Source organism: Pongo abelii, chromosome 14 (assembly GCF_028885655.2).
Source record: "Pongo abelii isolate AG06213 chromosome 14, NHGRI_mPonAbe1-v2.0_pri, whole genome shotgun sequence".
In the NCBI taxonomy this organism is placed as follows: Eukaryota; Metazoa; Chordata; class Mammalia; order Primates; family Hominidae; genus Pongo; species Pongo abelii.
Genome location: NC_071999.2, coordinates 117,372,041 through 117,385,103, shown reverse-complemented (window position 1 = coordinate 117,385,103; position 13,063 = coordinate 117,372,041). Strand labels below are relative to the sequence as shown.

Below are 13,063 nucleotides of genomic sequence, written 5' to 3'. Positions count from 1 at the left end.
GGCAGGCAGATCACTTGAGGTTAGGAGTTTGAGACCAGCCTGGCCAACATGGTGAAACCCTGTCTCTACTAAAAATACAAAACTTAGCCAGGCATGGCGGTGCACACCCGTAGCCTCAGCTACTCGAGAGGTAGGGGCAAGAGAATCACTTGAACCCGGGAGGCGGCCGTTGCAGTGAGCCGAGTTTGGACTCCAGCTTGGGTGACAGAGTGAGATTCTGTCTAAAAAACAAAACAAAACAAAAAATCTAGAAGACACCTATCCCCAGGCCACCATTACGAAGGCAGGGAGCAGACGGAGGATGGGTGGGGCTTCAGCAGAGACTAGGAAGGTCCCATCCCAGTAGCCAGTGGCACGTGCACCCTCCCAGGTGGTAGACAAGCCACCTGTCTGAGAGTCAGATGCAGGCCTAGGGGCCCCAGCCCCATCACAGCTGGCCACCCCTCTTGCCATCCTTGCAGGGGTCCGATGCTTATTCTCTGGGGAAAAGTGAACCAAAGAGGCCAGAACTTGGAGAGGGCTAGCATGGAGCCAAGGTGAGGATGGACACTGCTGATAGGCAGCAGATGGAGGAATCTCTGGAGAGACTCATGGCTGCTGGAGAAGAGTCCAACAGGTCCAGACTTCTGGGCATTGCTAGGCTGCCCCACGGCAAGACCCGCGTGTCCCTGGGCCCCAGCAGTCACACAGGACTTCCTGGTCATTTTGAGGGCCTCACACTTGAAAGATCATCTGATGTTTGAGTAAATCTCCAACATGGAAAAAAAATTGCACAAGAGGACTCAGAGGAAACAGAGATAGTGAATGCAGGGAAGGAATCACCCTTCAAGGAAACTGTAATGAATGTTCACAGGAAGAGAGGAATCATCCCAGAAACAGGAAGGGACTGACTGAAAGGGAAGAAACAGAGAGAAACCAGATAACAAGAAAAAAGAACTTTTAGAAATTAAAAAAAAAATAGCCAAAGTAGGTCAAAATAAAAAATGTTAGTAGAAAAGTTGGGAGATAAAGTCAAGGAAATGTCTTTTAAAAGGAGAAGAAAGATACAAGTGGAAAGTCAGCAAATGACAGATTCAACCCAGGAGGCCTGGCAGCCACACAGGCAGGGGGCGGGGCCGGGGGGGCGCAGCCCTCCAGCCAACGATGGCCAGTTACCAGCCGCTCTGGAGCTCCGTTTCCTAATCTGAAAATGGGGGTGATCCTGTCACCACCTCCCTTATAGGGTGGTGAGGAGGGTTAAATCCATTATTGTGAGCAAAGTCCTCAGAACAGTGCCTGGCATACAGTATGCACTCAATAGATATTATCTCTGATTAGTCTTAATAAGATTTCTAAAAAATGAGAATAGAGAAAACACTAGAGAGGAAATTATCAAGGAAATAAAGGATAGAGAGGGTATTTTAAACAAAGGTACAAGCACTCCTGTGATTGGGATGGAATGTATTTACATATATCGGCATGTCCCCTAGTTAAGAATGGCATGGGCTTGTGTGTGTGTGTGTGTGATTTGTTATCTATGGCCATGGTAAACCTCAGTGGCCGGCTCGAGTCAGCCTGGCCCGGGCCTGCTGGTGCAGCTGTGCCTGCTCTGGGCAGGGCAGGCAGCTTGCTGACCCTGGCTGGGCTCTCATCAATGTTTGAGGTTGGTTGGCTATGGATAGGTCTGGGATGGCCTAGGCAGGGACAACTGAGTTCTCCTCCATGTGATCACATACCACCAGCACCCAAGCCCTGGGGTCTCCTCGGAGGTAGACACACGGCCTGAGAGAGTGCAGAAAAGTGCAAGCCCTTCCAAGGCCTGGGCTAGGAGCTGACACTGGTCACTTCTGCCACAGTCCATTGGCCAAAACAAGTCACAGCTCAGATTCAAGAAGTGAGGAAGCAGACTCCTACCTCCTGATGGAGGCGCTACAAGGCACTTTGCCAGGGGCATGGGAGGGTTGGAGAACTGGGGCCACTTCTATCATCTACCCCAACCCTTCTCCACTCTGCTTTGTGTCCTGGGAGGCTGACCTCTATACACAGTATCCCAGGGCCGCCTCCCAGCACAGGCCTTGGAGTCATTCGCTTAGACTACAGTGTGAACGGTTCTCCCAAGACTGGGCAGTACACAGCTTACACAACCACAGGCAGGTGCCCTCAGTGAAGCCATCTGCAAAAGAAGGCGTCTGGGCTGGATGACTCTACATTCCTTCATCCTGAGAACTCACAAATACTTTATACCCAAGATCCTAGCATTTCTCTCCTGACCTGCCTGAAGACGTGGCATGGCTGGCATCCATGCGTACGCTTCCATGCGTGTGATGTGGGTCACTAGCACGCACGCAGTAGGAACCTGGTAAAAGGGATGATTAAATGAATTCGCATACATGTGTTTGAAATACACTGTGCACACATTCCATTTCAGTTCCCCTCACCCCCTCGCCTTGAGACCCCAGCAGACATGACACCATCCTGCAAAAACAGGGTTGAGAACTGCCAGTCTGGTGCATCAAACCTTAAAAGTTCAAAGCTAAAGTTAGAAATATAAAAACATCAAGAGATTAATTCTCCTAACTTAACCTGACAGAACTGATAAAGGAGGGAGAAGCCAGAAGCTGTACCCGGGAAGCAGTGGGCCCAGGGGCAGCCCCAAAGCCCTCTCTCTGCAGACACCAGGTGGGGCAGGCTGGCCCTCACTTCCCATCTCTGACTCCCGGCCCTGCTGATGCATGAAACTTTATATAAGCGAAACCTGAGTCCACCCGCTCAGCCCTCCTGCTCCCCAACCAGCAGCTGTGTGTACTCAGCAGCTGCGCCCAGATCTGGCGCTGACCAGAGGGCCCTGGAAGCCACGTTCAGCGGGCCCACCAACCCAGACAATGGTGGTCTGTCCAGAGTGGGATGCAGAGGCTGCCAGCCCCCGAAAGTTGCAAGAGTCTACCCTGTTGTGAGAATTAACCAGTGTTCCTGGATTTGGGTGGCTCTGAGGTTCAAATCTTGGCTTAGAGTCTTCTGGACACGATGGGGAAGGCTTTCAGTGTCAATCAACAAAACAGTAACTACTGCGTACTGAGGAATTACTTTGTGCCCAGCACATCTACTCATTTACCCTGGCAATGACCTCACTGCCCCCACCAGTGGATATCATTCATCTCATTTTTAGGACGAAGAAACTAGGACTCCAAGAGGTTAGACAGGTGCCAGAAGTCACAGAGCAAATGGCTGCGGGAACAAAGCCAGGTGTGCCTGACTCTGAAGCACACAGAGGACCGGGTCTCCCAGTGTCTCCAGGCAGGAACCCGCGGGTTCGGGGGATGCCAGTCCTCCCAGCTCCCAGCGATGCACATGGTAGAGTTGTGTGCCCAAAGGGATGATGTGCCTCTACCACCTCCCTCGTGCAGTGAGAGACGCGTGGGCATCAAGCCCACACAAGACTCCAGTCCAAACGGCTAAAATCCACCCTACACAAGAACAAACAGCTCTGCCCCCACTCACCTCACAGCCCCCATCACCTCTACTTTTTATATTTTAGAGTGATCAGTGGCCTCTAAAGGGAGAGAGACATTCATGTGTACATAGTACTTGAATTTTAAAAGTGTGTGTGGTGTAGATGCACACATTGTTTGAAATCTTGGACTAAGTGGAAATCTAGTAGGCCCTACAGAGTAGGGAAGCCCAGGAACTACAGTGAGTTATTGGATGGCACAGGAACACTGAACTCACGTTCTGCGGCCGGGGAGGAAGGCCCAGACACAGACTTCTGCAGGAGCTTCTGCAGGTTCCCCCAGGGCAAGGGGCCCTACCCTGGGCTCCTTTGGGGTCATGTCCACTGAAGGGCAGAGCTGCTTCCAGATGTCCCGAGAAGCGAGACACCAGCAGTGGCTCCAGGCACTCCTGAGGGCTCCCACTCTGCCCCTGTGGCCGGTGACCTGAGCCACCTCCTCCAGTCCTCACTTTTGTCCTGCCTGGGTGCTCAGTTACACTGCTGCCTCCACCTCGTTTCCTGATCTGGTTTGTAAATTTCTGAAGGCAGTGGTTGCCAATCTTCCCCTAAGTTCAGTATAGGTGGCAGAAGCAGTCTTGTTTTCCATGGGAAAGGTCACAGTCTTGAGCTGGAATCTTCCACCTCCAAGTGCAGCCAGATGACCTGGGGCAAAGCTAACTGCCAGACCTCAGGGTCCTCATCTGCAGTATGGGTATTGCGAGGGACAGCGCCTACAAATGAGAGGAGCATGCTGTCTGCCATGCTGGGCGGACAGCTTATTCTCTTTTAAGAAGATGTATAGAAAGGCAGGCAGTGCTTAAAGAAAGGAGACAAGCAGGCAGATTCTGGAGTGACTTCTATTAATAGAATGAGGGCCGGGTCCTGAGACGGCATCCTTTGAACTGGGCTTGGAGAGTTCACAGAACAGCTGCCCCTGAGAAAATGGAATGCCACATGTGCCAGCACTCCTTCCCCCACTCCCTCAACCCCAGTCAGACGTGTCTGTGTGCGTGTGTGCATGTGTATGTACACGCATGTGTGTGTGTGCATGTGTGCATGTGTATTTACATGCGTTTACATATGTGCATGTTTGTGAGGCATGCATGTGTGTGTGTGCATAAGTTCGTGTGTGCACGTGCATGTGCAAGTGCGCATGTACTCGTGTGTGTATGCTTATGTGTGTGTGCACTCCTGTGTCTGTGTGATGGCAACATAAACACTAGTTTCTAGTCTGGTTCTCAGGAAATCTCTTCAGGCGCTCCTGATTTAAATTGAATTTCAGTTTGTTTGCTTTCTTTTTAGTGAGCCAGCAAATGCAGTTCCAGCTACCTTCTTCCCTAGGCCTGAAACTCAAACAAGAATCACACTGGTTCAGGGTTGCGACAGGACTATAAAGTCACAGGCTTCAAAAGGAAATGTTTATTATTGCAAAATTCACTATTCTGAAACCATATTCAGAGTAGTTTAGTTAGAAGAAACTTGATATAACTAATCATTCAGTTTGCAGGGTTTAAAGAAGTCTCCTTAAAAACACAGTCTGGAGATACCATATTATAACTTTTCTCTATAAGTGACTTAGCCAATCAACAAGTCTTTACGACAGCTACAGGTCACGGGCCTGAGTGACAACCTTACCCTACCACCACATGTGATCACTTACCACGTTCTTTTTAGGGCCAAAGGACCTGAGAAAAGGCACATTTCTAGCAGGTGAGCACTTCTGCTTCTCCCCACCCCAGCCCCTAACCAACCCCAGAATCCTAAGACTGAGCAGAAAGTGAGTCTCCAGTTCACCTGGAAAAAAGTATTTTCTTTTTCCTATGCGACATCAGATTTGCTGATTTTCTGCAAGCCTGTGGAAAATCACCTAGGGCTGCCAGGTTACAGTTTGGGAAATGCAAACCATATTCTTACCCACACGTCAGCAAAGTCTTGGGTCTGACCTGCTCAAATGCTGGTCTTTTTAGCTCCTCGATTCTTTTGCTCCTTCTCATCCATATCTGACATTACGACTCTTGACTTCCTTCTGCCTCATGCTGTTCTTGTCTTTCGGGTTATGTTTTCTGTACTAGAACCCCCAAGACTCTATTATTTAGGTTTTGTAATCTCTCCTAGCACCTGGCATTGTGCAATCAGATCAATAGCTAATAAACTGATCTGGTTCAAATGCAGAAACAACCTGTCATGAGCTGAACTGTGCTCCTCCAGCATTCATATTTTGAAGTCCTAACCCCCAGTATCTCAGGATGGGGCCTTATTCAGAAATGAAGTTAATGCAGATGTAATCAGTTAAGATGAGGCCATACTGGGGTAGGGTGCCCCTAATGCAATTCCACTGATGTCCTGCTAAAAAGGAGGAATTTGGACACAAAGAAGAAACCACAGCACGGACGTCATGTGAAGATTGGACTTGTGTTGCCACAAGCCAGGAACTACCAGAAGCCTGAGAGTGGCCTGGGACAGACCCCTCCTTGGAGCCTTCTGAGGGCACAAGGCCCTGCAGGTACCTTGATCCCAGACTTTGGGCCTCCAGAGCTGAGAGACAAATGCCTCCACATCCAGCACTAAGACCAGAGGCAGCGTCTGACTTTCAATTACGTTCCACAAACACCTAGCCAGGGTCTCTCGGGAGCACATCACATGGATTACACAGGAAGGTTCTCTGTGTTCTGTTCTCCTGGGACACACAGAGAAAGAACCAAGTTCCTTGAGTTTTTCATAGTGAGTTAAGAGACTTCATTTGTTGCATTCACAAGTGAAATTAAAAGAGCATTTCATGATTTCCATGATTTTAATGTGTTGTATTAGTCTTATAGAAATTTTCCATCCTCTAAAATTCACCTATCTTGATTTCACCTCCTTTGACTAAATACCCTAGGGATGTTTAAAGTGAATTTGTGAGAAAAGGGCTACCAGGGCTCCCTAGACGTCATGACCTCAGAGAGCGTATGCTCACGGGAGGAGTGTGGGAAGCCGAAGACGTGGGCAGCCCAGCCAAACATCCTGACCCCTCCTGGAGAAAACCAAAGTGCAGGATCTCCAGATACAGAGAAGGGGAAAACTTCTTAATCCCATTTTCCTCTCCCCTACAGCAGAAAACATCTGTCCAGTATAATGAAAAGCGTCTCTTTTCTGAACTGTTCATGTAAAGTTTATAATTCCATCTTCTCACTGTCTAACCTTCCACCTTAAAAGCAAAGCGGGAACCTGGGTGGAAAGTTTCCTTTAAATGAGCAGAAGAATCTGACACTCCGTGAACGTCCTCTTTGCTCCCTCCACCCTCTTCCTAACTCTGAAACAGAACAAATGAGCGTAATGGAAGAAACACATTAGGACATGGTTTCTTAATAAAAGACATATGGGAAGCCCGAGGCACCCAGCCATGTTTCTTAGTTCTGCCCTCATCCCCAGCCTCATGGCCCATGTCAGGTTGCGAGCCTGCAGAGGCGAAGGTTCCAGGCCCTTGCCCTCCGCTCCCTGGCTGTCGGGGCACTCCTGCAGCAGAGGTCAAGTGAAGCCCCTGTCATGTCCACATGAACATGCAGTTAAGTTTCCAAATGCTTCCTTTTAAGGAAAAAACATCCTCAGACTCACATGCCCACATTTAAGTAAAAGTTACTCAGCATGTGTGCTTTGTGGCATAGATTATCTGGTAAGCATGAAAACACCAAAAACCCAGATAACTGGCTGGGTGTGGTGGCTCACGCCTGTAATCCCAGCACTTTGGGAGGCCGAGATGGGACAATCCCTTGAGGCCAGGAGTTCAAGAGCAGCCTGGCCAACATAGCAAGAACCCATCTCTACGAAGGAAGGAAGGAAGGAAGGAAGGAGGGAAGGAAGGAAGGGGAAAGAAAGAAAGGAGAGAGAGAGAGAAAGAAAGAAAGAAAGAAAGAAAGCAAAGAAAAGAAAGAAAGAGAAAGAAGGACAGAAAGAAAGAAAGAGAAAGAAGGAAAGAAAGAAAGGAAAGAAAGAAACCCAGATAACTCTGCCTAGGAAATGGAAAAAGCTCACAAAACTTCTGAAACACAGGGATCTCAGAGGCAGAAAATGGCTAATATTTTACTCCAAAAACCTACTTTTGAACTCCAGAGAACCAGTAACTGTGTCTACAATATGCTGCCTTGACATTAAACTTTCATTGTGACAGAGTCAGTTTAACACAAACCAACTGGAGCTCAGAGGGAATCAAAAACAGCTCTGACCTAAGAAATTTCCAAATGACTGTAGTTTTAGAATATGTTGAGTTGTTTCAACTTGGCTTCTGCAAGCTCAACATTTTATTCGTTCTTCTCTTTGTTGTTTCAGAGATGAAATGAATGCTACTGTTTTCTAGGAAAATCTTTCTATAATTTAAAAGAAAATGATTATTGAAGTCAGCCAATCAATATTAATACAGTTAATATGCCAAACAACATATTCTTTGATGGCGACATGTTTTTATCAATGCAGCATATGACATTTCTTAAAGCTTTGCTCTTAGAGATGGAACAGAATTTTATTTAAGCCTATTTTGGTGAACTTTGCATGCATTTCAACACTTTTCAACATCTGTCTTTTATTACCAGAGGTACCAGTATCCAAACAGCAAAGTATTCTGAATGCCTTGAAAGTCAGATCCTGCTCCTTAGTCCTCCTGTTTTAAATCATAATTTCACTGTGACATCGGGTTCATTTTTAAGGAACATTTTTTATCTCATGGACAGGCAGGCAGCCATTCACTCTAATATGCAGATTCTGTTTTCATAAAGATGTTCCAAGTAAGAAAAATACCTAAAACTGGAATGCAAGCCAAATTCATATTAAATAAAATGTTTTCTGACCTCATTTAAAATGTAGCAAGATAACATGTACATGTGTATGAATAAAATTAAACATTTTACTTTTTCAAGTCACTTACGTGGCATTTTATTTACAAGTTGTTGTCATCCTGTATGGGGGCCAATATAGCCCACTTAAAAACTGAAATCCTTCTTCCTAATTATGGTACACTTCAATTTCTATATTTAACAACTTTTAAATAACTGTTGATCTTAATGCTATATATTGGCCACCCCCACCCCACCCCCCGAAGAAACACCCTGGGAATAAGATTTTAGTATTTTGAGCTACAGGGAGACATCGTTTTTGGAAGCTCTCCTGTCTCCTCGGCCCCGCTGGCCGGCTTGTGGGCGAGGAAAACAAACTTTAATCACTTCCAGAGATTCGGGTCAGGGTTCACACGCTCCAGCCTGGGAACCACCAGCCGGAAGGGAGAAGCAGTGCCTGCAGGACTAAAGGTTCTGTTCAGAACGAGGGAGGGACCTGGGAACGAAATCTAGAATTTTAAACAAGCCTTGAAGAGTGCCAGGAGTTAGACCCTGTGTCTGCCGTCCTCTCGGCTCGGATAGGTGGGGAATTTTCTCGAGGGGAAAGTAGTAGATCATTTCACAGCGCAGCCCTCAGCTACAGATGCGTGCATCTTTAAAAATACAGAGCAACCGGTCAATTAACCCGGGAGGCGAAACTCACGCAACGCCACCGGCAAGAACTGTCCACACAAAGCCAGCGGAGTGAGCCGCACGGCGTCGGAACGCGGTTTCCGAACCGGCTGCTGCCAGGGAGCGGGGCCGGCCCCCCACGCGGAGGGCAACTTAGCGTTCGGGCGGCGCAGAAGCCCCGTCTCCTCGCTGCGGTGCACTCTCCTTCCCGGGGACCCCCGCCGCCCGCGCCGCCCCTCCCCCCGACCCCTCCCCGGCCCCCTCCCCCTGCCCCGCACACAATGGCGCCCCCCGAGCTCCCGCCACGGTCCTGGCGCCGGCCGCGCCGCCGCTCCGCGCACAAAGGAGGGCGCACTGGTTCCCCGAGTGCGGCCGGCCTCAGGTGCTCCGCGCGCATCCCGGGCCGCAGCGGGCCGGACCGGGGGGCGCGGGTGGGGGCGCGGGCCGGGACTTACTTTCTCGATGGTCCCGGGGAGCAGGCGCTCCAGCAGCCTGCAGAGGACCACCCCATCCTTCAACGACGCCTGCAGAAAGCCCTCCGGGTCCGAGATGGTTTTTTTGGGCGACTCCAGCACCCCCAGAGTGATGAGCCACGTAACGGTCTGCTCGGCGGAATTCATCGCTGCGGCCCGGGAGGCAGGCGGGGAGGGGCGCGCGCCTTCACCTCGGAGCGGCGGCCCGGCCCGCGGCCCCCACCGCCCCCGCCGCCGCCGCCGCCTCCTCGCCCATGGAGCGGCCGGCGCCGGCGATTGGCTCGGCGCGGCCCAGCAGGTCCAGCCCGGCCCGCTTCTCCGTGCGCCCCGGCCCGCTGTCAGGCGCCTTCTCAGGAGCGGCTCGGGAACCTGCGGGCGCCCGCCGCCCCCGCCGCCGCCCCCCGGCCTCGGCCGCCGTCGCCCAATGACATCACCGCCAGGAGAAGAAAGACGCGGCCGTCCGCCCGGCCCGCGCCCGGCCCGCGCCGCCCCGCGCCCTGCGCAGCCTCCGCTCCAGGCCGTGCGCGGGGCGGCGGCGGCGGCTGGGAGCGGGCGGGGAAGGGAAAGGGGAAGGGGAGCGGGGAGCGGATGGGGAGGGAGCCGGGGGGACCTGGGGGTGGGGGCGGGCGCGCACCTGCGCTCACCTGCCCCGGGCCCGCCTTGCGCCCCGCGCCCCGCGCCCCTGGCCGGGGCACTCGGAACCCTTTGTTTATGTTTTGAATTCGTGAGCGTTGAAATGATGAAGTACTTCCCAGAATGCTCTTTTTATTTTTGCCGGTTTTATTTCAAGGTGGCGGGGAGAGGCTGAAACGAGACGTTTGTCTCCCTTTGCTACCTTGCAAGCGGGTCATTACGGAACACAAATGATGGTTCCATCGGAAGCCATATGGGTCTGAATCGGGAGGAACCGACTCTCCCGAGCGCGGCGCCGACCTCACCGGCAGGGCAGGGGCATGCGTGACTCTGCTCTAGACGGACGGTGACGCTTCAGACCCTGCCGGGGGAAGGTCAAGGAAACGGCGTGGCCTGAAGTGGGGCTGTGCGGAGGGCCGGGCCGGGCGCCGGGCTGCGTCTCGGGGACGCCGAAGATCTGGGCTGTGAACGCAGCAGGCCGAACCTGGAGAGCCCAGACGGCAAGTGTCGCGTCATGCGCGAGCTTCCTCGAACAACTGGTGACACGCACACATTGACATGCGAGGAGAAATGGAGCCTCTTCTTAAAAGGACACGGGTCTCCACTCACTCCATCCACTGTCCCTGGGCGCTCCCCCAGTTTGCTCGCTGTGACCCGCGGGCAGTTTAACAAGCAAAGCACTTACTCTATGCCAGGCACATACATTAATCCATTCAATGACAAAGGCTAGAAAGCATATAAAGCTTCCAAAAATAATCAGAGGCTTAAGTCGTCTCCCTCTGCCTTCTGCCGGTGGATTTCTCTTGCAATCACTAATTGCTTTTCTTTCTAGCCTTGAGTTAAGTGGTTAAAATTTTCTTTACAAATACAAAAAATATTCAAATGGCAGTATGAATTCTGGATTACGAGGACAATGTGCTCAGTGATAACAGCGACTGGTTAGGAACCCTCACAAAGTGCTGTGTACTGCCTCGTCTCCCATCATGGTCCCCTTTTACTGATCAGATGCCGAACAAGTGCCAGAGATAAGACCCAAGCTCGACTCCTACCAGCAAAGGCATACCTAACCCGTTTCCTACTGCTGCCCTATAAGCTTTCTAGGAAACAGAAGGGCAATTAACAGCTACATCAAGGCTTGTACCCAGTGTCTTCATGGAAGGAAAGATGTCAACCCGGGGGGTGGTTGTACACCGAGACTTCTGTTCACTTTCCTTACTGCTGAATTAGAGAAATAATGCAGTCGTTACCATTTCGAACCCTGCTAAATTCGGCTTGGTACTTATAAGGTGGTAGACTTGAGTAAGATTGAAATAGACTCAGTTAAATGGTCCTATAGAAAGCCAATTCTAGGGAGTGGCCTTAGGGGACCAGTGAAGCAGAGAGCCAATTCTTGTCGGACTGGAGACCCACAGTCCAGGTATTACAACTCGTCTTTTCTTGGTGGGGAGAAGCCCAGACTTTTAAACATTATATGGTTACTAGTTGCGTTCTTTTATGTTGGATATTTATTAATTTCAGAAAAAGGGTTTACTTGGAAGGGATTTTAGAAAGTAACATTGCTCAAAGCTAGATATTTGTAGGTGCTTAATTGAGTTGTTTTAGTATCCAAAGTGGGCATTTTGGTTAAACCTTCCTTAGCACTTTTCCAGGTTCCTATCACAGAGGCCACGCGGAATGCAATCTGGCGCCCATTGTTTTTGGGCTATTGGGTTAGCTCGAGTTAAGACTATTGTCTAAGGAGTTTAGCCCTTTCCGTGGCTCTCCTCTGGACTTGCCTCAAGAGGTGGAGAACGGCTTTCCACGCAAGCCTGGGGCTTCGCTTCCTTCGTCTCTAATGAGAGGATGTCAGCCTCACACCCAGCTTGGCTGCTTGCTAGTGCCTGGTAGGCACCTTCCACATCACTGTTAGGAGTTCACCCACAAACCCAACTGCAAACCAGTTACCACCCAAAGCTCAGCTGAACCCTGCCAACTCAGCGTGTGTTGGGTCACTATAAAAATGCCAAAATCTAAAAAATAAGGCAAAATCCACTCCAAACTTAAGCTGGACAAGCAGATGACCGTTTACCTAGAGTAGGTAGTAATCACTCCCTGTAGAACTACCTTCATCCAGTTGGACCCCGTCTGGATTGGAGAATGCACTACGAAGTGGCTCTATGCAGCTCATTGTATCTGCTGTGTGTTATTGTATGAAACAAGGTCCTATTCATTTGGGATAAATATGATCAAATGCTAAAATTAAAAGACGCAAGGTAGGAAACATTAATTTATCAACACATGTGGCTGGAGGAGTATGCAGGATCCGAAAGCATTTGGCCAGTATAGTATATTATGAAACATGATGCCAACAAGACGCTTCTCCTGGTTAGGTTTCCCCTAGAAGCAGACCCTGAGCCAACAAATTGGGTGCAAGTAGCTTGCTAGGGAGTGACCCCAGGAAGGACAGTGAGGAAGGGGAGTGAAGCAGGTAAGGCAGTCAAGGGGTGAAAATGAGCACTAGGGCTCTGTTTCCCTAGGGGGCCCTTGAGAAACAAGTGGAACAGGTCTCAGCACCTTCTGGCCAGAGGGCAGGAAGGCTGACTTTACCCATGGACTCTGGATTGAGGGCTCCGCCATCAGTGACCTCTGATTCAGCAGAGCCCAACGTATCTTTTGGGGGACAATTTAACTGCAGGCATTAGCGTTATTTCATAAGCCAGCGCTTCCACCGCACCTGCTCCACATGCCAGTTCCGCACAGGTGAGAGGTGCAGTCACTGTGATGGTGCAGAATGGGCGTGGGAGATTGCCACTCATGGCGCATCAACAATGGCATCTGTGACAGTGAGTTTTATGTGTCAACTTGACAAGGCTACAGGGTGCCCAGACAGTTGGTTAAATATTATTCTGGGTGTGTCTGTGAAAGGGGTTTTTAGGATGTAATGAACATTTGAGTAAAGTAGATGGCCCTCCCCAATGTGGTGAGCTTTATCTAATCAGTTGAAGACCTGAATAGAAAAAAAGACTGACCTTCCC

The 13,063-nt window shown here is 50.2% G+C and overlaps 1 protein-coding gene across 17 annotated transcripts in view; it reads right to left on the bottom strand.

The window, feature by feature from the left end:
• Positions 1–10,574, bottom strand: part of ARHGEF7 (Rho guanine nucleotide exchange factor 7) — a 191,973-nt gene extending 181,399 nt beyond the window's left edge. For 4 of the 17 annotated variants that reach the window (XM_054529244.2, XM_054529241.2, XM_054529242.2 and 1 more), the window contains exon 1: positions 9,399–9,642. In XM_054529244.2, the coding sequence (XP_054385219.1) occupies positions 9,399–9,563 (165 nt within the window). In that variant the 5' untranslated portion in view covers positions 9,564–9,642. Of the gene's footprint in view, positions 1–9,398 lie in introns of all 17 variants that reach the window. The other 13 variants (XM_054529245.2, XM_054529255.2, XM_054529253.2 and 10 more) reach the window with 8 other exon arrangements.
• Positions 10,575–13,063: the final 2,489 nt, after the last annotated feature.